The 23,799-nt window shown below is 50.0% G+C and overlaps 1 protein-coding gene across 11 annotated transcripts in view; it reads right to left on the reverse strand.

Annotated features, from left to right (window-relative positions):
• Positions 1-2,041: 2,041 nt before the first annotated feature.
• LOC143841618 (neurotrypsin-like) overlaps positions 2,042-23,799 on the reverse strand; it is a 38,454-nt gene continuing 16,696 nt past the window's right edge. For 5 of the 11 annotated variants that reach the window (XM_077346182.1, XM_077346177.1, XM_077346175.1 and 2 more), the window contains 8 exons: positions 21,219-21,363; positions 19,034-19,236; positions 17,928-18,069; positions 16,002-16,207; positions 11,554-11,635; positions 8,980-9,102; positions 5,223-5,503; positions 2,042-3,045 (listed from right to left, as the gene is read on the reverse strand). In XM_077346182.1, the coding sequence (XP_077202297.1) occupies positions 2,735-3,045; positions 5,223-5,503; positions 8,980-9,102; positions 11,554-11,635; positions 16,002-16,207; positions 17,928-18,069; positions 19,034-19,236; positions 21,219-21,363 (1,493 nt within the window). In that variant the 3' untranslated portion in view covers positions 2,042-2,734. Of the gene's footprint in view, positions 3,046-5,222; positions 5,504-5,564; positions 6,351-8,979; positions 9,103-11,553; positions 11,636-16,001; positions 16,208-17,927; positions 18,070-19,033; positions 19,237-21,218; positions 21,364-23,799 lie in introns of those variants that run through there. The other 6 variants (XM_077346176.1, XM_077346179.1, XM_077346178.1 and 3 more) reach the window with 5 other exon arrangements.

Consider the following 23,799-nt stretch of genomic DNA (forward strand, 5'->3'; position numbering starts at 1 on the left):
ATAGCTTTTGATGGAAGTCAGGCCTGGCCTTCAGGTGCTGCAGAGTGAGTTGGGGATCAAGCAGTGGCTGAATGGTCTGTACCATTCATTCCAGATTACAGGGGAGGGATGGTGCTGCTTTCAACCCCCCTATGAATCTCCCTGAAAATCAAAAACTAGCAATGCTCCAAATGCGATGCTGTTTTGTTTGTTTCCTAAAGGGAAGGCTATTAAGACTTCTGTCGCCTTAGACTCCTCCCACCGCCTTCTGCTGCATCAGTGGTCCCCAACCATTCCGAGGCTGGGGACTGGCAGGGCATCGGGCCACGCCCGCGCAGCGCCCGCAGGCCATGCCCGCGCATCGGGCCACGCCCGTGCACCGCGCCCGCACGATGCCCGGCCCGGCCCTGATTCCCTCTCCCCGCCCTCCCGCAGTAAGAAGCTTCCCGGGCCGCAAGCTTGCGGCCTGGGAAGTTTTTTACTGCGGGGGGGGGCGGGGAGAGGGAGCCGCGGCCCGGCGCCATGGCCTTCGCGGCCCAGCACCGGGCCGCGGCCCGCAGGTTGGGGACCACTGTGCTGCATGACTTCTGTCAGTGACAACTGACAGCCAGGCAGCCCATGGTGTCTCCAGGGTTGGGTGCTTTGGGGTCCAAAGCGGCCGTTCCCACCCAAAGCAGCCAGTGCCACAGCGCTGGCTGTGTCAGACGTCGAAGCGCCCAACCCTAGTACAGCTCTTGCAGTTCACGGGGAGTTCTACCTCCTCTGGTTAGCTGCCTTGACAATATGTGTGAAGGACAAAGAACTAGATTCTCCCCTGTAACTGGCACATGGACAGCTCTGTGAATGCATGTTGACTGCACCCTTGGAAAGAATGATTCTCACATGGATTCCACAGGAGGTGTACTCTACAGCAGCGATCCCCAACCTGTGGGCCGCGGATCACATGTGGTCCATCAACTAATTGGAGGTGGGCCGCGAAGGACGCCTTCTCCCCCCCCCCGGCCCTTTACTTCACCCCCCCCCAGCCCTTTACAACACACTTCCGGTGTCATTGTCTCCCATCACTCCCAGATGGGACTGTCTCGTTGCAGAGAAACAAGCTCAGGGTTCCCATTGATTTGTCATTGTCATGAGTTAAATTTCCATGAAAATAAAATGTCCATTGTTGTGGCGTGTCTGTATCTTATTTTGAAGGGATGTTTAAACATTACCATAGTGATCAGAGAGCGTCAGGGCAGTGGTTAAGAGTAGAGGAGTAAACTACCCCCCCCCCACCAGGCCTCAGTAAAATTGTCAAGCGTTGAGTGGTCCCCGGTGATAAAAAGGTTGGGGCCCACTGCTCTACAGGTTGTAGGTTCAGGGCAGACAAAAGGAAGTAATAGCATCTGTTGCAGCCAGAGGTGGCCACTTAACTGGAATGGCTTTAAAAGGGGATGGGACAGGTTCAAGAGGAAAGGACCTTCAGGGGTCTAAAGGGGGCACTGGTCATGTGAAACCCAGGGCTAGGAGGTAACGTCAAGGGAAGGCCCTCCAGAGCAACTGTTGGCTTCTGCATGAGACAGGACACCAGACAAGATGGGCCACTGGTCAGACCCAGCAGGGTACCTCTGGTGCTCTTATTTTCTATCAAAAATATGTAGTGAGGTTTTGGATAGTTTACACAAGAAGAAGAGCTGGTTTTTATACCCTGCTTTTCTCTACCCAAAGGGGTCTCTCCTTGTAACTGATGCCCTATGAGGTAGGTGGGGCTGAGAAAGCTCAAAGAGAACTGCTCTGCAACAATAGCTCTAAGAGAACTGTGACTGGCCCAAGGTCACCCAGCTGTTTTTTTTTTTTGGGGGGGGGGAGTTCTCCAGATTAGAGGCTGCTGCTAAAAGATTCTGCTGGCCCCATCACAGTGGGAGGAGTATGGTGCCATTCCCTTGTGCTCATGGCAAGGCACCAGATGGCACAGGCTGCTCCAGCAGAAAGCTATCGGCATCTCCTACAGAGCTGGAGAGGACCCGATGACAGAGTGGACAGATTTTCCCCCCTCACTTACACCACGGTGAGATAGTCTGCCTTTAAAGAAAACATCTGCTGATATATGTAATGTCCAAGTACTTTGCATCAACATGTCTGTGCAGAAATTATGATGTTGAGATGAGATGCTGGTTTTGCGAAAACAAGCCAAAAGTTGAGTGCTGGGAGAACAGAGAGGGTAGGAGGCCAGCTTATATCTGCCCCTTGACTGGAGGGAAAATGGAAAACATGAACACTGCTTAACACCCGAAACTGTGACTGGAACTTCCCAATGTCCCTCAGGCAAATTGTTATCCAGAGCTGCTGACGGCCTTTTTATCTTCTCAGCACTCGGCTCCTTGTCTTCTGGGTTCCAGCGGCCACAGAGAGCCAGCCGGCTGTCCCCAAGCTGTGCCCACTCCAGCATCACACCAAGCCACAGGTAGTACAAACTGCGCTTCCAAACCATCAACTCCAGTTTTGGTTTGCTGGCTGATCACAAGCCAAGATTTGGGCTGACCCAATACTTCCAATTAGAACCACAGAATAGGATTAATGTGCATATATCAAGTGCAAGGATGTGAAAAACACATCAGTGAACCAAAGTCTATTCTTAGGGAGTCCTGAAATCTTCTTCGGTTCCAGGGGCAGCAGCAGACAATGAATTACAGACAGGACAAAGCTAATGTTCTCTTCCATGGTTTAGATTCAGTTAGGTTAAAGTGATATTAATCCCTCTTTGGCAGGGCCGATTTCACTTCAGCTTGGTTACCTTCTTGATCCAAGGCACAAATTTGCTGACTTTTGTGTAAACACCAGGGGAATCTTTTTGGCCGCACCCATAACCCCAGGAAGTGATCCCCAGAATAACCCAGTGCCCACTTGACCTTTGACACATCAATGGGCCCCCACTGTCACCCTGGCAGCTGTCCACTCGGTTATCTTCAGAAAGGTTTCCGGCACAGAGCATCCGACTGGTGAACTTCTCCCCGTACCGGGACTGGCAAACCTTTTGGGCAAGCAGGGCCACCGAGCCCTGGAGCAGCATCCTCGAATAGGACTTCCCTGGAAGAAGAACAGAGTCTTGCAAGCACAGCTCAAGGCACAGAGGAGCAGCTTTTCCCCTGCGTCCCCCCTCCAGGAGAAAGCACTACTTTAATGAGAGACATCATTTTATACTATGTGGATTTTAATATCATCCTTTTGAAAGTGTGTTTTTCAGGGTCTCCTTGTTTGTAAGCTACCTCGGTTCTAAACAACCTTAATATATTGCTATATTATGAACCTATCCAACCACTACAGTCACCTCTGGAGAATCTGCTGCAGGCACCTCCATCTTCTGAGATTAGGCAGGCGGCAACCCAGGAAAGGGCCTTCTCAGCTGTGGCACCCCAGGGAGACTTGCCGGTCTCCTTCCGTTGCCATCTTCTGCCACCACGTGAAGGATTTGTTTTGTTTTGTTTGTCATTTCCCCAGTGCTCCCTTCTTCCTGCCCAATGTTTTCATTGTTGTTTTTATGTTTTTGTATTTATTCATTAAGTTCTGGCTTAATGAATTATTTGTTTACTAGGATTGGGTTTAAGCCGAGATTTTATTGTGTGTGTCAGGATCCACTGCAGCTGGGTGTGACTCCAGATCTGTCTCACCCTCCAGGGTTGCTTTTGGTAGCAAGTTGCCCAGGATAGAGCAAGAGGAGGGGGTTTCCGTTCACTCACTTTTCCCACTCTGCCCTGCAGTGACTGCCAATCACTTATTCCTGCCTGCCTGCCAGGGAATAGATCTGGCTCTTCCTCCCTGGCTGCTCCTGAGACTCCCTTCGAAATGCTTCCCCAAGGGCGGGCTGATCCTGGGCCCAGTTCTGGGCCAATGGGATTGGTGAGTTCCCGGGTCTTTTCCCAGACTTTAAAGAGTTGGCTGCCCTGCCCGCTTCCTGTAAGGAGACCAGTGCTGCTTGCTCTCCCTGCCCCTTGGTCCTAGCTCCCCTGGGTCTCACTGCCAGCATTATCTCCGGTAAGAACTCAGATGGGTTGGCTTCTGCTGCTGAGTGTGGCCGACTCCTGAATAGACGTGGTCAAATCCATGCCCTGCTGCAACCTGGCAGACAACATCCGCAGCCTCGGGGCTTGCTTGGGCATGTGGGATAAGTGTGTGGGTGGTGCCACCAACCCCAAGCAGGGGTTTTGCTTTGTTAGCTGCCCTGAGGGTCCTTATGAGGGCAGGAAGCTGGGGTAGACATTTTGTAAAACAATTAATTGTTCATAAGAGTCAGGCCATGCCCATCTCCCCAGAAGTGAGATTTTACCATTATGAAGGCTTCTGTCTTTTGAAAAACAGATTCACCATCTTTCAGTCCAATACATCCAGATTCAGTGGCTCAGAGATATGTTAACCACTCCAATCAAGTAAATGAGCACTGCTAAGACATTTCCTATTTGGTTTTGACATTCCTGGTAAAACTGTGATTTTTAAAATACGTATAATTAATGCAGAGATGAGTACATAGAGCCAGAGAAAATTCTAACCACATAGCAAAATTTTCATCTGTGTAATGAAAAGGGTTAGAGACTTAGTTCTTTTTTAAATAAATAAAAGAGAATTTATCAGCCACATCCCAGTGACATTTTCACTCTATAATAATATGCCAATTGACAATTTTTTCACAAAAAGCACTCTGGTGGAGAATGAATGGCTGGCCACCATGGAGGATGGTGCAAGGACAGTCACCTCAATGTGGGAGGGGTGAGGAAGATCCCGACTTTACTCTCCCCATGGGGATGCCACCACCACTGCTGTTTTCCCAAAACATCATAGTAAAGCAGGTTTGGAAACGATGTGGGAAACTCAGGAGGTATCTGGAAGCACCACAAGGCTTTGGGGAAGCAGGAGAACCCCTTGCTGCCTCATAGTATCTATGCCGGGCAAACACTGTGGGGCTCTGTGCCAATCTGTCTTACTTTCTTCTTTCATTTAACTGCCAGAGCTTCCAATTCAAAGTTTCCCCCAGTTATCTCCTTTGACTGAGCTTATTTGGATGATGCATTAATCTGGCAAAAGAAGAATCTTCTTGCTCTGAGCTTTTAATTTGAAACTGTATTGGCCTTTTCACAGCAAGTATCCTAACAGGTCTGCCAGGGTCGGCTCTCAAAAGGGCTGGCCTCTCACCTCCTATCAACACAGCACTATCAACCTTGTACAAAGGCTCCTCTACGAGCAATCATGAAACCACCACCACCACCCCTCACCTGTGTCTCCCCAGCCAGAGATGATGCAGGCCTGTCTGTCAACAGCAGATTTCTCTTTCCTGCTAGGCAGGCAAATGGGAAGGACGTGGTGGCTGAAGGAGAGGCAATGGCCATCTTTCCCCCGAAACCGGACAAGGGCAATGTCGTTGTCGTTGCTGCTATACCGGTAGTTCCTGTGGAGGACAATCTTCTCCACAGGCAGCTCTCTCTCAAACTCCTCCCTCACGCCGGTATGGTAATCTCCCACGCGCAGGAGGTAGCGCCTCACATCTACCCCAAACCTGATCTCAAGGGAAAAGAAAACTCATTATTTCCCACCACAGCACACCATTGGGCTGCCCTTCCTCTGTGGAGCTCAGGGCACATCCTTCTCCTCCCCACTGTTGGCCTCCCAACCATCCCTGTTGAGGAAAATTAGACAGAGAGAGAGAGAGAGAGGCTGCCCCAAGGTCACAGGGGGGATCTGGAGCTGGGTTTCCCTCCGCTTTGTGCTGCTGTCCCCATGGCGTCCTTTGAGCAGTGCTATGGGGAAAGTAGAGAGCATTGTCCTTGGAGGAGAGGCTGGTGAGTGTCCCTCTAGGAAAAGAGCAGCTCAGGGGAGGCATGACAGAGGTTCATAAAGCCATGCTTTATGAGAGAAAGTGGAGAAAGTGAACAGAAAGATCCATTTCTCCCCCTCTTATAACGCTAGAATGATGGGGCACCCAATTAAATTGTTGTGAAGTAGGCTCAGGACAGGCCAAAGGAAATGAGTTTAAATTATGGAATTCATTCCCAGCAGGTGTAGCGATGGCCACAGGGATTTCAAAGGGGATTTCTCATGGGTGAGAGGTCTCTCAGCAGCTACTGGCCCTGGGGACTATTCATTCATTAATTTATTTGTTTATTATTATACCACCTTCCCTGAGGGCTCAGGGCGGTTTACAGAAAACAGGAAAAGATACAATTAACATATGGTAACAGCAGTCTGAAAGCTCTGCCCATGAGGCTGGGAGTTCGATCCCAGCAGCCGGCTCCGGGTTGACTCAGCCTTCCATCCTTCCAAGGTCGGTCAAATGAGTACCCAGCTTGCTGGGGAGTAAACGGTCATGACTGGGGAAGGCACTGGCAAGCCACCCCGTATTGAGTCTGCCAAGAAAACACTAGAGGGCGTCACCCCAGCATCACTGCTGGGTCAGACATGACTCAGTGCTTGCACAGGGGATACCTTTACCATTACCTTTAACAGGTAACAGTAACAGTAATAACAATATAACAATAATAACTTAACAAGATCATAACATTATAAAATAGAAATTGTGAGACCCTCAGCTCAACTCTTACTGGGACCCAGTGGGTAGAACCGATTAGTGTTGGTTGTAGGGGGGGAGATTGGGGGCCAACTGGTTTGGTCGACCTCAACCAAATGCCTGGTGGCATTTGGTTTGGCCCTGGTTGAGGTCAAGCGGGCTTCCTTGGGGCCAGGGACCACCAGGAGGTTGGATGTAGTAGAGCACAAGGCTCTCTGAGGAGTGTAGGTGGGGAGGCGGTCCCTCAGGTATATGGGCCCAGACTGTGTATGGCTTTAAAGGTGATAGCCAAAACCTTAAGCCTGATCTGGAATTCCACTGGGAGCCAGCACAGCTTCTGGAGGATGGGCTGGATATGGGACCTCTGAGGAGTTGCTGTGAGGACCCTGGCAGCTGCGTGCTGGACCAGCTGCAGTTTCTGGATCAAGGATAAGGGCAGGCCAGCGTAGAGCGAGTTACAGAAGTCCAGCCTAGAGGTGACTATCGTGTGGATCTCTGTGGCAAGGTATTCCGGGGCCAAGTAGGGCACTAATAGTTTGGCTTGGCGAAGGTGGTAAAATACCAGCCGTGGTACCATTGTGATCTGAGCCTCCATTGAGAGGGAGGCATCAAGTATCGCTCCCAGGTTCCTGGCAGAGTGGGCCACTTTTAGCTGCACTCCATCCAGATTGGGTAGGCGCGCTTCCTCCCTTGGGCCTTTCCTGCCCAGCCACAGGACTTTGAAGGGTTGAGCTTGAAGGGTGCCATCGGCATATTGGTGACAACCCAGCCCAAATTTCCTCACCAGCTGGGCAAGAAGGCGCATAAGGATGTTAAATAGGGTTGGAGAAAGAATTGCCCCTTGATGAGCTCTCTCCTAATGCTACCCTCTGTCCGCGATTCTGGAGAAAGGAGATCAGCCACTGAAGGGCAGTCCCTCTGATCCCGGCATCGGTGAGGCGGTGAGCTAAAAGTTCATGATCTACTGTGTCGAACGCTGCCGAGAGATCTAATAATATAAGCAGCACTGTCCCGCCTCGGTCCAGCTGGTGACGGAAGTCATCCATCAGGGTGACTAGCACTGTCTCTACCCCATGGCCAGGCCGGAAACCAGACTGGGATGGAAACTCCAGAGGGACTAAATGGAACCTCCAGAGGCAATCAGCCTCTGAATTCGAAAGCTGGGAGGCAACACTGGGAAAGGCCCCAGCCTGTCAGGATCAGTCCCCTGATCTCTGCCATGTTTTGAGATTGACCAGAGAGACTCCATCTTTTGTAGAATGTGTGTTTGTAGAACCTTTGTAACCTTTTTTTATGACCCTGAGCTATTTCACACTGCAATGTGTATTCTTTCCTGCTGTGACACTTAGTTGCAAATGTTGCTCTGTTATCTACAAAGAAGGGCCAAGGATGCGGAAGCCAGAGACGATCTGGCAGGAAGCCCAGGATGGCACCTGGAAGCGGGGGGGGGGGGGGGAATTCCACCCAGGGAAAGAGGGGACATTTGGGCAGGAGAAATGCATTGATAACTGCTTGCTGACCATGTATCGATTAGATTCGACTTCAGACGTTAGAGTGCTCAGAACTACTTCCAATAAAGCTTTCTATTAATCCAGAAGCCTTGTTGTGAGTCTGTCTGCCTTTGACACAGCCTCTATGCCCTCTTCCTTAACCTCTAGAGTAGGAATTCCCAACTAAGGAGTCACAGAACCTCAGGAGCTTACAGGGGCTCCGGAGGGGCTCCATGGCCTTTCCCCTCCTGCCTTAGGAATGGCTACAAGCTAGGGAACTGGCTCCTCCCAATGCTCCCCTCCCCCCCCCCCCAAAAGCACAAGTGAGTTCTCTCCTGGTTTCAGTGCCTGGGAGGAGGCAGACCCTGCATGCCCACTCCCTCCTTAACCCCCCCCCCCCCCATCATCCTTGAGCCTGCCTATTAAAACAGGCAGAGAGGCGTTGCCAACTGACAATTTCTGGAGCACCTCAAAGCCTGAGAAATTATTTCAGGGGCTGCTCCAAGGTCAAAAGGCTGGAAACAACTGCTCTAAAGGAACTGATGCTGAACTTGAAGGACCCTAGTCTGATCTAGCAGGGCTCTTCTGATATTCTTATCTTTTTTTACTCCTGTTTTCTTATAAAGCACCAAGCCAGCAGATGGTGCAGTAGACATAAGCCCACATGCTCTGTCACCACCATCTGCAGCCGTCTCTGCCCAGAAGATGCAGCTCATCATTTCTTGGGGTTTGGGGCAGAGGGTAAGAAATCCCTCCAAAAAAGAATATGCACAGGAGAACTCCCACTATTGCAAGTGATCTCCAGTGACCCAGGTGAGTTCCACTGGAGAAAATGGTTGCTGTGGAGGGTAAACTCTATGGCCTTATATACTGTCCCAAGGTCCCTCCCACCACCTCCCACCCCACCCGCAAAGGCTCCAGAGCTGGCAACCTTGTGCTGCCCCCTTCTGCCCTTTGGCTGTGCTTTCATGGACCGACCTTTTGAAGCAATGTGCTGCTGTCACCCCCCAGCAGTTGCTGATAAGTGTGGCTCCACACAGCAAACGAGTGTCTCTATGGAAGCCCTTCAGCCGCAGCGAGGCCTGCCATGGCCAGCCTCCCCTGGAAGAGAGCCAAGAAGTCATCGCAAAGGGAGGAAAGGGACACTCGGAAGAATCCTAGGAGTCTCATTACACACCAAACAATCCCTATGCTTTGGGTCAACTCATTACTCTTGTATGGCCCCATGGGATTGGTGGAGAGAACAGAGGGTCACCCTCACATCCTGACCACAGCAGGAAGGCTCCAACTGGGAAGGAGATGGCTTGCCAAGCTGAAGATTCAAAAAACAGAAGGAGCTTTGAAGAGCAATGCCTTGTATTTGTATTGTCTTTTTAGCATCCAATGTAGAGATATGGAGATGTGTCATCTCAGAGGAGTGGCATGTGCAGGACATCTAGACTGGAGTCCCGGAGCACCTCAGAAACCAGCAAGAGTTTCTGGGTAGGAGCTATTCTTTTTAGGGAAGATGGTGATACTGTCACAACTTCCGCACAAGAAAATGTTGCTTCACAGCCTCTTAATGTTGGCGGCATATAGAGGCCCCTCCATATGACGTTGCCAACATCCCAAGGCTGTCCACTAAACAGGTTGTGTTTTGGACATTTTAAAAGTGCGATGCGTAAATCGAGGAAAGTGCAGTTGCCACCCTCTATCTCGCATCCCAGCGGTGAGCAAGGAGTGATCAACAAAGGATAAGAGCATATGGAGGCGGAAAGGCGTGCCAGGCTCTTGAGCGTTGTCCCGCCCCCTCCCTTCTCCATTTCCTGCCCAGCAAACCTTTAAAATTGAAACCTATGCATGGCAATGCGTACAAATTGCCACTTATGATACAGCACACAAAAAAGTACAGCGCTGCGAGGGAGGCAGAATCACATCCCTGCAGTAGTTCAGACGGCATCTGCTCCTCTTCCCCCCCACCCCGCTTGTCTGCCCACCTGCCGCTCAGCCCTTCCCTTCAGCACTCACCTTTGTCTCCAGCCCTCTCCTTCCCCAAGCACTCTTGCTGCCCGCAGTCCTTACACTCGATGCCCCCGCTGCTCAGCGGCCCGTGTGCCAGGGAGAACAAGAGCGCCTGGCACTTGGGTTCTGTGTGAGTGCCCAAGAAGATCCGCCGGCCCCTCTTTTTCAACACTGGTGCCACTACTGGCTCCTGCTTCTGCTGAGGCAGCAGAGACATCACTCCGTGCCTCTCTGCCTGCCTGCGGCCGGACTCCTCCTCCCCTCAGCCTCTTCGATCTGCAGCCCCTCACAGGCTCATCCCCTCCTCCCCACCTGTAATAGACGGAAGAAGCTCAGCAGAACCCAACCGCAAACACAGAAGCCTCCAGCACCACTGCTGACTGCCTCTTCACTGCCAGGGCCGTTGCCCTCTCGGAGCACTCTGACACCGAGGCAGTAAGCCCTGCCATGCATAGGTTTCAGTTTTTAAAAAATTCACACTCGGGGGGACTTTGGAGACAAAACAAAGCTTGGTCACCTCCATTGATAGAGACACCAAGGAGAGGTGAGTAAAAGAGCGGGTTGCTCTCTCTTGTGCCTTTTCCCCTGGCTAGTGAGGAGAGGAAAAGGCAAGCAGGAAGGCTTTCCATTGTAGAGGGGAGAAACGGCGCAATTTACTATCCCACAATTGCAGGTAGAAGGCATCGTGCAATTTGGCCCTTCTTGTGGAAATGGTATTTTTGATTCCTCTGGCAAGCAAAGCAAGAAGTCTGACAGCCAGTGAGTTAAAACAATAGCGTGATGAATGACAAACAAAGGTCCAGTGGCAGCCAGCAATACTGATTGTATGATTAGGCTTTCAGGTGCCACTGGATTTTTCTTTTACTTTTCTTGAAAAGGCTGCCGCAGCTGCCCCATTGCAATGAACATTCCATTTCAAATAAATGCAAGTTGGTTTCATTTGGCCACTCATTATTTGGTTCTGGCAAAAAAAGAAGTCAGAGGCAGGCCAGGAGCAGCTTCACAGTTCCAAATGGTAAAGTCGACACAAGGCACAAAATCCTGGGGGAAAAAAGCATAACTCCTCAAAGGGGAAGTGAGCTGGGGGGTGGGGTCATAGAAAGGCACCAGTATCACATGACCCATGATGTCACTTCTGGGAATAAACAGAGGGGACATCATATCGCTCCTGGTGATTCCTAGACCAACCCAATGTCACTTCTTGGTTTTCCTGGGAAATGACATCACACTGTGTGCAACATGCTTTCGATAAAGTTTCCCATTTGCCACCTCTTCAGGAGGCAGCAGGCAAGAAAGGCTGCCAGTGAGAGTTCCCGTCTTCCACCCCAGGGGGGGGCCTGGCCAGCCTCAGGGCAGCCCATCCCAGGGCTGGGGGTGTTCAGAACTTCTGATAGCTTTCCAGAGGACCCATAAGGCTCTGCATTAGGCAGAAGGAACTAATATTTGTTCTGAAGAGGAACAAATATTTGGGGGTTGCCTGACAATGCAGATGTGCTGAAGCCAGGTCACTACTGCTCTGCCATCCCAGGCTACAAGCAACAAGTGAGGTACCTGAGAGATTTCTTTCCACCAATTATCCTTTTTTTGCGGTGATGAATCAAGCGCAGGCCACACGTGCCAAATACTGAACCTGCTGAGAAAGAGAAAACATCTGAGAAAGGGAGCGTCTGCACCATAGCCAATCAGCTAGACCAAAGCTACTTCAAGATGATCTTTGGAAGACACTAGCTTTCATGATGGTCTCTAAACCTCCTCATGAGCTGGGACAAGGAGAATGTGGAAATGACTTTTCCACCAGCTCCATGTTCCAGGACTTGGTCATGCATGTCAGGTCCATATCCTGTCCTACAAAGACGTTGTGTAGAGTGGCAGTGACAAGCTGCATGCACTGGTCAATGAAGTGAATGTTGTTGTATGTTCATGCCATGATAATGCTGGGTTCGCACTCTGCACTCTGTCTATGCTGCACTGATGTTCTGAATGACTTTACTCTTTTAAAGTAGCTTTTGCCAGCTTAGCTTGATCAGAGTCCCAGGGGCAGCTGTATATTGTAAACAATGTTATTTTAACTTTGTAACCACGGGGATGCTGGCGGATACATTCCATATGTCTCTTTGACATAGTTGACAGCTCTGATTCCCTTTTGTGGGAATGCACCTGGGTTTTGACACTAAGACATGCTGAGGGAAGAGGATTGGGAGCATCTTAAGCCCTCAGTTTCAGCATAGAGTTTTCATGTGCTTGTTCTTTAACCCTTTAATAAAGAGAATTCTTCAACTGAGAGTCTGCTTATTGAGGAGTACAAATGGCTGATTCGGTTTGGATAAGCTGAAAAGTATCCAAAGCAATGCTGATTTAGGTACTTTTTGGATGTATGTGAGCCAAATCACCCATCCCTGCAGTTAAACAGTCTGAAACAGCCTTATCTGAATTTGGCAATCCAGCTACTCTGTTATAGCCTGAGTGGCCATTAAAATCAATGGGAATATTTGCCTTTTCATCTATTTCTTAGTTGGGGTATGTATGTGTGAAGTTTGAGTTGGGGGTTGAGATAGATCTACCAAATTTATGTGAACCACCCTGAGCCTTCAGGGAGGGTGGTATATAAATATAATAATAAATACATTTCTAGTGTAGCTGTGGGAGCCTCTCCTCAAAAGAACCTCAAAGTTTCCAGAATATTGGAACATGGGGACCTAAGGACACCCAAATGGATGAAACTTTGGCTCTTGCCCTATATCAGTCTGACTTCTGTCCTGGCCATGGGGGGAGACAGTGTTGGTCAACCTGATGGATGATCTCTGTCAGCAGCTGGATCAGGGCGGGTCAGCTGTACTTGTTCTATTACATCTGTCAGCTGCCTTTGATGTGGTCGGCCATGAAGTGCTGGGGCATCGCCTCACCTGGATGGTGATACAGGGCACAGCTCTTAGCTGGTTAATCTCCAGAGGGTGGCTGTGGGGGATGAGTTGTTGTGCTCCTATCGACTCCATTGTGGAGTTCCTCAGGGCATGGTGCTCTCCCCCAAGCATTTCAGCATCTTTATGTGCGCTCTGGCCCAGCTGGTGCGGGTTTCGGGCTGGGTTGTCACCAATATGCTTTTGACACCCAGCTCTATCTCCTCATGGACGGCTTCATAGACTTCCCACCAAAAAAGCCATTTGACAGATGTTTGGAAGCAGTGATTGGCTTGAGGAGTCTTCTATAACTCAGCCCCTCCAAGACTGAGGTCCTATGGCTGGGAAGTAGGAGGAAGGGACAGGAAGTCCGCTTATCCGTCCTGGCTGGGACGCAACTTGCAACTGCACCCCAGGCCAGGAACTTGGGAGTAACCATAGATGCCTCACTAAGGAGACACCAGGCATTTTCCACCTTCATCAGGCATAGCTACTATCACCCTGTCTGTTCTCTAAAGACTTGCCTAGATCTGGAAACTACAGCTGGTTCAAAATGCAGCTGCTAGGGTCCTCACAGGAACATCTTGGAGGGCCCATATGGAGCCTGTGCTGAGGCAGCTGCATTGGTTACCAGTTGCTGCCTGCATGTGGTTGAAGGTTTTGGTTTTGACCTTTAAGGCCCTTTGTGGTCTGGGACCGCCCTATGCTCCCCGCAGAGCCTTACGCTCTGCGTGCACCAACTTGCTGGTCATTCCCAGCCCTAGAGAAGCATGCCTGGACTCAACCAGGGCCAGGGCCAGGGCCTTTTTGGTTCTGGCCATCACCTGGTGGAATGAGGTCCTGAAGGAGTTCTGGGCCCTGTGGGAGCTTTCGTTGTTCCGCAGGGCCTGCAGAATGGAGCTCTTCTGTCAGTCTTATGGTTGAGGCCAGTGTGGTGAGGAAGATCTGATTGAGCTTCTTGTTTTATGACTTTTTATGTCCTAGTGCAGGGGTAGTCAACCTGTGGTCCTCCAGATGTTCATGGACTACAATTCCCATGAGCCCCTGCCAGCATTTGCTGGCAGGGGCTCGTGGGAATTGTAGTCCATGAACATTTGGAAGACCACAGGTTGCCTACCCCTGTCCTAGTGTGTTTTAATGTGGTTTTATTGGGGTTTTATTATGGACAATTGTACCCCGCCATGAGCCAGTTCCGGGAGTGGCAGGAAATAAAAGTAAGTAAGTAAGTAAATAATAGTGCCCCCCACCTCTTTTTTCCCCACCATACGTTGGATGGGGCACCATCTTTGGGTCACCACAGAATTGGATCTCCTGGTCCAATATTTTTGAAACTTGGTGGTTCTTTTGGGGAGAGGCTCCTGCTGCTACACAACAGGTCTGGTGCATCTATCTCAGCCCCCAACCCACACAGATCACGGAATATATGAAAAGGCCAATTTTCCCATAATGGCACCATGGTATCATATTGATTCTGCCGAACACGAATCTCCAAATCCAAAACCAGTGATTCGGGTGATTCAGATTTAGCTGAATCGAATTGACCTGAATCCAAAACATACTGAATTTTTTTTCCAGGGTGCATCCCTATTGAGGAATTTGACTGGAACATGACAATAGATCAATATTTTCCATTTTAGTTTTCTATGAACCTCGAATTAATGTCAACAAGACCTGGAGACCTACTGATTTTTAATTCAGAAGCATCAAATGTATTGTACAGTCATAGGTCATTACAAAGTACAAAAGACAACCATAAGCAATAAAAGCAGATAATCACATACACTGGAATCCATACAATAGAACATCATCAGAATCAGCCACCACCCCTCACTGCCATCTAATGAAATTGGCTGCGGCAACCCCACTGATGTTGTTTCATTTCAGAGTGTCCTTTTATGACATTGATTATGTCATTTCAGAGGCCCCTCACCAACCCTTAACTGTCTGGCAGCCAGAGCAAACAGTGCAACCCTATGAGACACATATGGCTCATTATCAGACAATACAGGAATCACCTTCACAGAATCATAGAATTATAGAGTTGGAAGGGACCTCAAGGGTCATCTAGTCCAACCCCCTGCACAATGCAGGACACTCACAACTACTGGCCACAGTGACCCCAATTTCATGCCCAAATGATTCCCCTCACACACACATCTCTAGAATCCTGGAGGAAATTCACCTACCATCCCACAGTGGCGATTCTCTGAGTATGCAAGGAAGGGCCACGAGAGACAAACACTGGCAGATCCCTTCCTGCCCACCCACTAACAATCTGCCTAAATTAATAAAATCAGCATTTCTGTCAGATGACTATCTATCCCCTGCATAAAAACCTCCAATGAATGAGAACCCACCACCTCCCAAGGAAGCCTGTTCCACTGAGGAACCACTCCAACTGTCAGGAACTTCTTTCGGATGTTTAGCCAAAAAATTTTTTAATTAATTTAAACCCGTTGGTTCTAGTCCAACCTTCTGGGGCAACAGAAAACAACTCTGCTCCATCGTCTATATGACAGCCCTTGAAGTATTTGAAGATGGTTATCATATCATCTTCTCTCCTGGCTAAACAGACCAAGTTCCCTCAACCTTTCTTCATACGTCTTGGTCTCCAAACCCCTCACATCTTTGTAGCCCTCCTCTGGACATGCCCTAGCTTTTCTACATAGAATCATAGAACCATAGAGTTGGAAGGGGCCATACAGGCCATCTAGTCCAACCCCCTGCTCAACGCAGGGGTGCCCAAAACTGAACACAGTATTCTAACCAGATTACCAGTAAAGTGGTAACATCACCTCGTGTGATCTGGACACATACTTCTTTCAATACAGCCCAGAATCCCACTTGCTTACTCTGCCTCTTGACTAGGGCTGCCCCGTCTGGAGACAGTTCGGAATTTAGGAGGCAGAGTAGGAGGAGGGTGGCATTTGGGGAGGGATGTGATGCTCCAGGATCAAGAGGAATTGGTGCCTGTGGTCTGGAGATCAGTCATGCTTCCAGGCCCCACCCAGAGGGTGTTAGTTCTACTTAGGATGGCACCTCAAGCCTTGAAAAGGGGCAACTCCCCAAGCAGGGGAGGGGAGCTATGTGCCACACACACACCTGCCTTTTTGAGGGCCTGGCTCTCCCCTTCCACATAGCTGCAGATCACGCCAACCTCTTTGCTGCGCCAACAGTCGAGATTGCCACTCTTTGGGACGATGCACTCCCCCAGGGTGCGCTCCATGCCACTGCACTCCACATTGTTCAAGTGGATGGGTCCATGCCTACCCCCAACATTGGCTATGCTCTTGGCTTTCGCAGCTCCACTGCAAGGAGAGAACAAGGAAAAGGCCAGGTAAGCAAAGAGGAGCCCCCAAACCTTGAAAGGCTTCTCCAGGCCTCCACTTTCCAAAGTGGTCACATGGTGCTTTGCTTCTTGAGGTCTGGAACAAAATGGAAAGGGCTTCAGTGGAACAGAAGGGAACACCAATGAACTAGGAGAGCCCTGAGCTCATTGTGGCCAGGCACATCACAGCGGTGCACCTGGGACTGAGTCACAGAACTGGATTTTCTGGTGTCTATTTGGCTGCACAGCAAGCAGGCCCTCTCCTTTCTCTGGAAGCCATTTCTGCAGCAGTGATGGAGTACAATTAGTGTCACTGGTCACCTCTTGGCTGCCTAACAGTTTGTCAGTTTGTTACAAATTTGTGTGTGTGTGTTTTGGGAAGAACAGAAGCACAATCTACCATGTGAGAATGGCATGTTGTAGTACCACATACAGTTAGTTCTGGAATGTCCTGTGACAGATTGCAGAAAATAGCCCCAGCATGACTTCGCCCTGAAAGCGAATGACATCTCTTTTCCCCAGGGAAAGAGCTGTTTCTCGCCTTCCTTCTCTGCCTCAGAATAGGTCCATTTGGTAGCAGCTCCTCCCACCCTAGGAGGCTCCTTGGCTGGCTGCATTTGCACATGGCACGGAACCGCCCAAGGTTAGCCCTTGGCTCCAGCCCTGTGGCAGACAGCCCCTCTGTGGTCGTGCTCACTGTAGTTAGTAGGGTTGGGCGCTGCAGACGCTGGAGGCAGGCTGAAGGAAGTGGTCAATTGACTGGTGGGACCTTCAACTACCTCCCGGTTTTGCGCATCATGTTCCTGAGCAAGGCGGTTAAACCTTGGTCTGCAGAGAACATCTAGATCGAAGTCCAGCAGCAGCTCAGAAGCCAGCAAGGTTTTCGGGCGCTGAGCCTCTGAGAGTCAAAGCTCCCTTTGGCAGACATGAGTGGAACTGGAGATCATTAAGTCCTTTGATTCCAGCTAGAAGATGCCCAGAATGCCTATAATAAATGATGCAAAGACATGATGCATATCTTCTGCCTCCCCTTCCCTAATCTAGCTGATGGCCCTGTGTCTGGGACCTCTGCATTTTCCATCTAGGGCCAAACGAGATCTCCATTCCTGCTCATGCCTGACCAAGGGAGCCTTGATTCTCAGTACCTCAGAGCCCGAAGCTCTTGTCGTTCTGGATTCAAATGGAGCTATTTTTTCTCAGGGGATCAGGTTTCTGTGCTCTGTACTGCTGTGCTCTGTACTGCTTCAGGAAAATTACAGAAAGCCCCACCTGGAAGTTGGCATCCCCATGTATCATCCAAGCAGTAATCTACTCCCACAAAAGAAGGCTGAAGGGCAGGAGTCCGGCCTCCTTTAGAAAGAGGTCAGCTGTCCTTCAGCCCAACTCTGCTCCACCCATCCTAGGATTGTTTTCTCCAAGGCCAGCCAATGGTCTTCCATCAGGAGCAGGGGGGCAGGCCTGTGCTGCTCACTGGTTTCCAACAATTCTCTGGCAAATCTAGAAACTGACTGAGGCTTAGGGTTGCCACCCTCCAGGTGGGACCTTGAGACATCCCAGGGCTACAGAGATCAGATCCCGTGGGAAAATTGGCGTTTATATTCCCCAGTGAGCTCCCATCCCCAAATCTTCCCACATGTCTCAGCCCAGGGTTAGCTGCTCTGCCCGGGTGACCTCCTGCCGTGTCTTTGCGATCCTCTTACCTGTAGCCCAGCTGCCTGCAGACCACCAGAGCATCTCTGTCTGTCCAGCTGTCAGCACAGACACTGCCCCACTGTCCGTTCAGGAAGACCTCCACGCGTCCCTCTTTGGTGTTCTCCCCATCCACCAGCCGCACAGGGAGTCCTGGGAGAAAGTCAAAACAGCAGAAGAGGGCATGAAGCCCTGGACAGGGCAGGGCAGGGCAGGGCTGACATAGCAGGGCGCTGCTCGTACTCAAAGCCAAACTCAACAAGATGTGGCCAGACTAAGGTCTGATTTCACACGGAGCATGGGAGTCGGGGGGCCACCCTGCTACTGCACACCACTGCTGGTCTCCAAGCCATTCAGCAGCCACCGTGAGGTCATCCCTGGGCAAAAACATTAAAACAAAGTTTGAGTCCAGTCAGGCCCTTCCAAGGCGAACAAAGTTTTATTCCAGGCATATGTTTTTGTGTGCAAGCACAATGCCTCAGACATGTTGGAAATGAATGCACCAATCATTACATATGGTGGGGAGAGCGCTGCCAGGAAGAACTTATTAGAGTCAAGATGCATAAGTAACTGAGAATCTAAGACTGAATGAAGGCGATTAGTAAGATCTGTGAATAGCAGCAAATCAGGATACAACACAATAGTTTACAAACAGATATGAGAACTGAGAGCATGTGTAGTGAGATAAGAAGCTGATATCTCTGTTAAGCCCAGGGGGTTCCAAGGTCCTGAGTGTGGTAATAACTTGTAATTCAACAATCTCCTGCTCAAGTCCATTTCCAAAGTTCCTAGGAGTACCTGTTTTATAGCAAAGAAACTTCAGCAACATACTGCGTATAGGTAATGACCGGTGACTTCTCTTTCAGTGTGTCTGAAGAAGTGTGCATGCACCTGAAAGCTTCTACCCTGAATAAAACTTTGTAGGTCTTAAAGATGCCCCTGGACACAAACTGTTCTGTTGCTTCAGACCAACATGGAGGCCCACCTGAATCTCAGACATTAAAAGAGGCACCCAAGAAAGAGGGTGAGGAACCGATCTCTGTCGCTTGGAGATCAATGGTTGTCCCAGTTGTCCTCCTGCCACGCTGCTTGTTTGAGAGGATAGGTGTGGTGTTACCTGGGGCCTCCTGTGTGATCGTGTCGTTTTCCAGGGAGCAGTGAATTCCCACGTCCTCCTCGTGTGAGCAGTCATGCTGACCCCATTGGCTATGGGAGCAATCCAGGAGGGAGCGCTCAGGGCCCACACAGGACACATCGTCCAGCATGATGAAGCCTTGACCAGGAGGAAATTCCCCCTCTGACCCCAGCCGGGCAGGTCCCCTGGAAGAGGAAGCAAAACATGATGCGCACCTGGCCTTCTCCCCAACTTTATCCCCATCTCCCCCGAGGGGCACTTCCTTCCCTTCGCAGGCCATGGACTGGCCCCAGTCATGACAGGGAGAGCAGTTCCTCAGTGGAACAGGCTTCCTCAGGAGGTGGTGAGTTCTCCTTCCTGGGAAGTTTTAAAGCAGAGGCTGGGCATGGAATTGGCGTCACTGTGGGTGGGCAGGTAGTTGCGAATTTCCTGCATTCTGTACAGGGTTGGACTAGATGACCCTGGAGGTACCTTCCCACTCTTCTATGATTCTATCCAGTGATCTCCGCAGCGGAGTGAGCTTTTGGACCAGGGTACTAAGTCCAGTTTGGGGACTTCCTGGAGACTGGGAGGGGGAGTGGCTGGAGGAGAGCAGAGAATTCCATGTGGATGTTCAGCCCACCCTTCAAAGCTGCCATCCTCCCCCCCACCCAGGGGAACTGCACAGGTGAAATCCCAAAAGAACTCCAGGCCCTGGAAACCAAAAACCCAACCAGAATTAGTTAGGACCTGAAAGGTTGGATGCCCGTGCAAGTTGGTCACAAAATATAGAAACATTTACTGTGCACAGCTTTAAAAAACTTCTTTAAGGCTAAAAACACAAACAAAGCCCATAGGACATGGTTGACAAATGATCATATGCACCGTCTAGTCTGAGTTCTTAGACGTGACATGTTTCGACCTTCACTGGGTCCTCCTCAGTCTAATTTTGACACACAAAACAATGATAAAAAATACATAAAGCACCCAATAAAATAAATCAACTTTGAGAACTTATTTTCTAGGGTGACAAAATCAATAGTCCCCTTCTTTCAGGCTGCCAAGAAATTGTGACACGTCCCCATGAAATCAGTGCATGTACAAAGCCTCACAGGCTGCAGTGTACCTACCCTATTTCACATCCAGAGCAAGCAGGTGATGCGCCTGCCCACAAACTGCCCCCCATCTCTGACATCCTGCACCCACACCAAGGGGGTGGCAGAGGGGCCAGCCACCGCGAACCGTAAGTCCTGCCATTGGGAGTGTGGGAGACTGGTGGACGATGGGGAGGGGGGTCCCCCACTGGTGCCCTCCCATGTGCCTGCCGCACCCAGTCTCCAGCCTGCAGTGTTCAGAGCCAGGCTGCCTGCAGGTGGTGCAAGTGCTGCCAGGCTGTGCTTTCCCCACAGGGGCACACGCTAGTCAGGGTGCCTGGCTCCTACTGCCCCTGGGAGCACAGAACACTTCCTGCATTCCACACAGGGCTGCCAGCCCTGTGCTCTCTGGGGATCTGATTGTACAACTGACTTCCAGACTCTTAGAGCCCAATTCCCCAGGAGAAAATGGCTGCTTTGGAGGGGGGGGGCTCTGGGGGGGGTTGGGAAGCTCTGGTAAACAGGGGAGTTTACCCTGAGGTGCTGCCCATCCTCCAGCCCCAAAACCTCCAGGTATTTTCTAACCCAGAGCTGGCAGCCCTAGTTCCATGCCCCCCAAAATCTCCCATGTGGGAGGAGCCTTCATTATGGCTCCTTGGAGCTGCCAAGTCAGCATTGACGGGGTTGAAAGGGGGTTGCAAACTGCTTCTTTGGGAGTCTTAAACTCCTGATTGTGCATTTGAAACTTCAGTCAGGTAGGACCCGCAGCTGCACAAGTGCCCATCCCATGAAGCAGATGGGGAATCAACTAAGCAGAGAGGGTCACTGGGGACCTGCCTGGCCTGGGGCCATTCTTGAGCACAGCTCCCCTGACACAGCTCACTTTAGCTACAGCCACACAAGAACTGCTGGGAAAGACCCTGGAAAACTCAGAGAGAGCCTTTTCCCACTCTGGACTGTGAAAAGAGGGCCATGCCATTTTCAGAAGCTGACATGACCCTGGCAGGGAGTCACTTGCGCACACTGGGCATGGCACATGCTCCCAAGTTATGTGAACAGCTCCCTGCGGAGGCCATTTCAGACTTTGAACTTACCTGAACCCCAGCTGCCTGCAGGCCACCTGGGCAGTAACGCCTGTCCAGCCATCGTTGCAGACACACCCCCAGTCTCCACTGTGGTATATCTCCACTCGCCCTTCATTTGGGACAGGACCTCCAACCAGGCGGATGCTGCCTTCTGCTGAGATGTGGGACACACAGATGAACAAGTGATCAGGAAGGGAAATTCCCCTCGTGCCTACCCATGTTACTGGCATCGATGAGCATTTGATTCATCTTAACCTTTTGGAATGACCTTGGCAACAGCCATCGTGTCATCTGGAACTTGGATGCCTCACAGCTCTCTACTGCAAAGCCACAAAGGCCAAGGCTGAAGCCTCCTGGAGAAATGGCGGTGGCCTAGAGATCCAGGCAACCATGAAGCGGTGAGAATTCTGAGCAACACACCCGACAAGCATCTCTAGAGAACTTGAAAGTGTGTGTGTTTTTCACTAAAATCTTAAGCCAGAAATGGCTCGTGTGCTTTCTGTGGGTAAGAAGGCCAGGAGTCTGCAGTTCACACACACGCGTCACACACATGGACTCACACACACAGACACACTTGTTCCTGCTCAGTCACCTGCTAAGCCACTCTTTGTGATCAAAGAATTATTAGCCCGCAATTGCTAATCCTTCCCCTTCTGCAAAAAGCAGCTAGAGTGAACCAAGTTACTCAGCTACATGCAAAACCTGGATTTGTTTCCATGATTCTGTCTCAATGCACTTTTGTGCTCTTCTGCTTTGGGATTTTGGAGCAGCCTTGTAGAGAATCCCTCCCTTCATCAGAGTTAAAGGATGAACAATAAATCTAATCTGCCAACAGTAAACGTGAGAAAGGCAAGAATAGCACTTTGGAGAATGTCATGCCACATAAATTTTATTTATATCCCTCCTTTCTCCAAAGGTTCAGAGTGGGTAACGACAGAAGTTTAAAAATAGAAATAATACCAAGCAGTAAAACAGTTAATATTAAAATCCTAAAATAAAGTTTATATTCAGTTTTAAAACTGAGAGCATTTCCACACCCTTTAAATATAGTGTAATGCTTACCTTATGAAGTCGTTATGTTCAGGCCCCTCCACATGATGTTGCCAATATCCAGCATTTGGACAGTAACCGGCTGGCTATATCCTCCATTTTAAAGCGCTAGTTGGGGAATCCCAAAAAGTGGATTCACCAACCTATTTAGCGCTACCTAATGGAGAGCAGCCAGCAGCCCACCTGCCAAATACATGTATGGAGGCTCAAATGTGCAATGTGCCTGCCTCGTCCCTTCCTTGCTTTCACCCCCTCTACTGGGGACGGGAATGTCATTTTTAAAATGTCTGAAATCTTAAAATGCACCTACCACCCACAGTAAGGGAACACCGCAGAATGTGTGTGTGCACATTTGTGCATGCAGGGGAGGGGAAACAGCGGCAGCGAGCCCTCACTGGGTAGCATCTGTGTGTGTGTGCGTGTTTGCACGTGAGGGAGGAAGCATGTGAGGCACGCGAGGCAGTAGAAGGGAGGTTTTTCTTTTTCAACTGAACTGCCTGGAGCAACCAATAGGCGTTCAGTCATGCAGGCAAAGGCAAAAAAAAATTCCCCCAAAGTTGTAGCACAAAGCATGCCCTCTCTAAGCTTCCCCCTGCCCAATCAGGAACAAGATTTATTTTTAAAAGAAGCAAGCATTGTGATTCCATATGCAATGGCAATAAGGACGCAGTATGCATCTGTGATTAGATGTGTCGGCGTTTCTCAACTGAGAACTACTGTTTTGGGGGGTTTTTTTAATAGCGGGCATCACAAGACCTTTAAAGCATGGAGAAAGCATGCTTGACTGGCAGGCGGAAGAGAGTCACATATAAATCACGTTGCTCTCTTCTGCCATTTCCAGCAGCACTTGTAGAGGGGAGAAGCGCGAAATGGCAGCAGAGAAGAGCTAGACAGCAGGAAAGGTAAGGCGGGGTGGGAGGCATGATTTTATTTAGCATTACCCCACTCAGCTGGCGTAATGCTATTTTTAACCATGTGCGGAAATGCTCTGAATGTTCAATTTTAAAACTGAATTCATTCTAAAACACTCCTCTCTGGTGAGAGAGGTCATCTAAGCCTGTTTGATGGTCGATATGACTGACATTTTGGGTATGGAGGCCAGAACTTTGGTGTTTTCAGGACTCAGCCATAGGCCTGGTGGAACAACTCTTTTTTACAGGCCCTGCAGAACTGTCCCAAGTCCCTGATCTCACCATGATCTCACACATTCCACGAGGCCCTGGTTGAGGCCAGTTTAACCTTTGGGGTCTATACCTCACTGTAAACTTGTCTCTGGGCTGTATCGTTTCAAATGGCAACAAAAGGCTTCATATGCTGAACACTATTTTTGTGAAACTCCTGCAGACAAAAAACTGGAAGGCTAAATTACCACCCTTCTCCCTGACATGCTGGGTTTAGTTCTAAGGAGGTGGAAATTTGCATTCCATCACATGAACCGACACGTTGAAAATAAACAGTCCACGAATAAGTTTACTATCCGTGAGAGTTCTCAGGTCTTCGTTACATATCACACAATCCACCTGTTTTCTGCCAGCTAGTG

This window comes from Paroedura picta, chromosome 7 (genome assembly GCF_049243985.1).
Source record: "Paroedura picta isolate Pp20150507F chromosome 7, Ppicta_v3.0, whole genome shotgun sequence".
NCBI classification, from domain to species: domain Eukaryota; kingdom Metazoa; phylum Chordata; class Lepidosauria; order Squamata; family Gekkonidae; genus Paroedura; species Paroedura picta.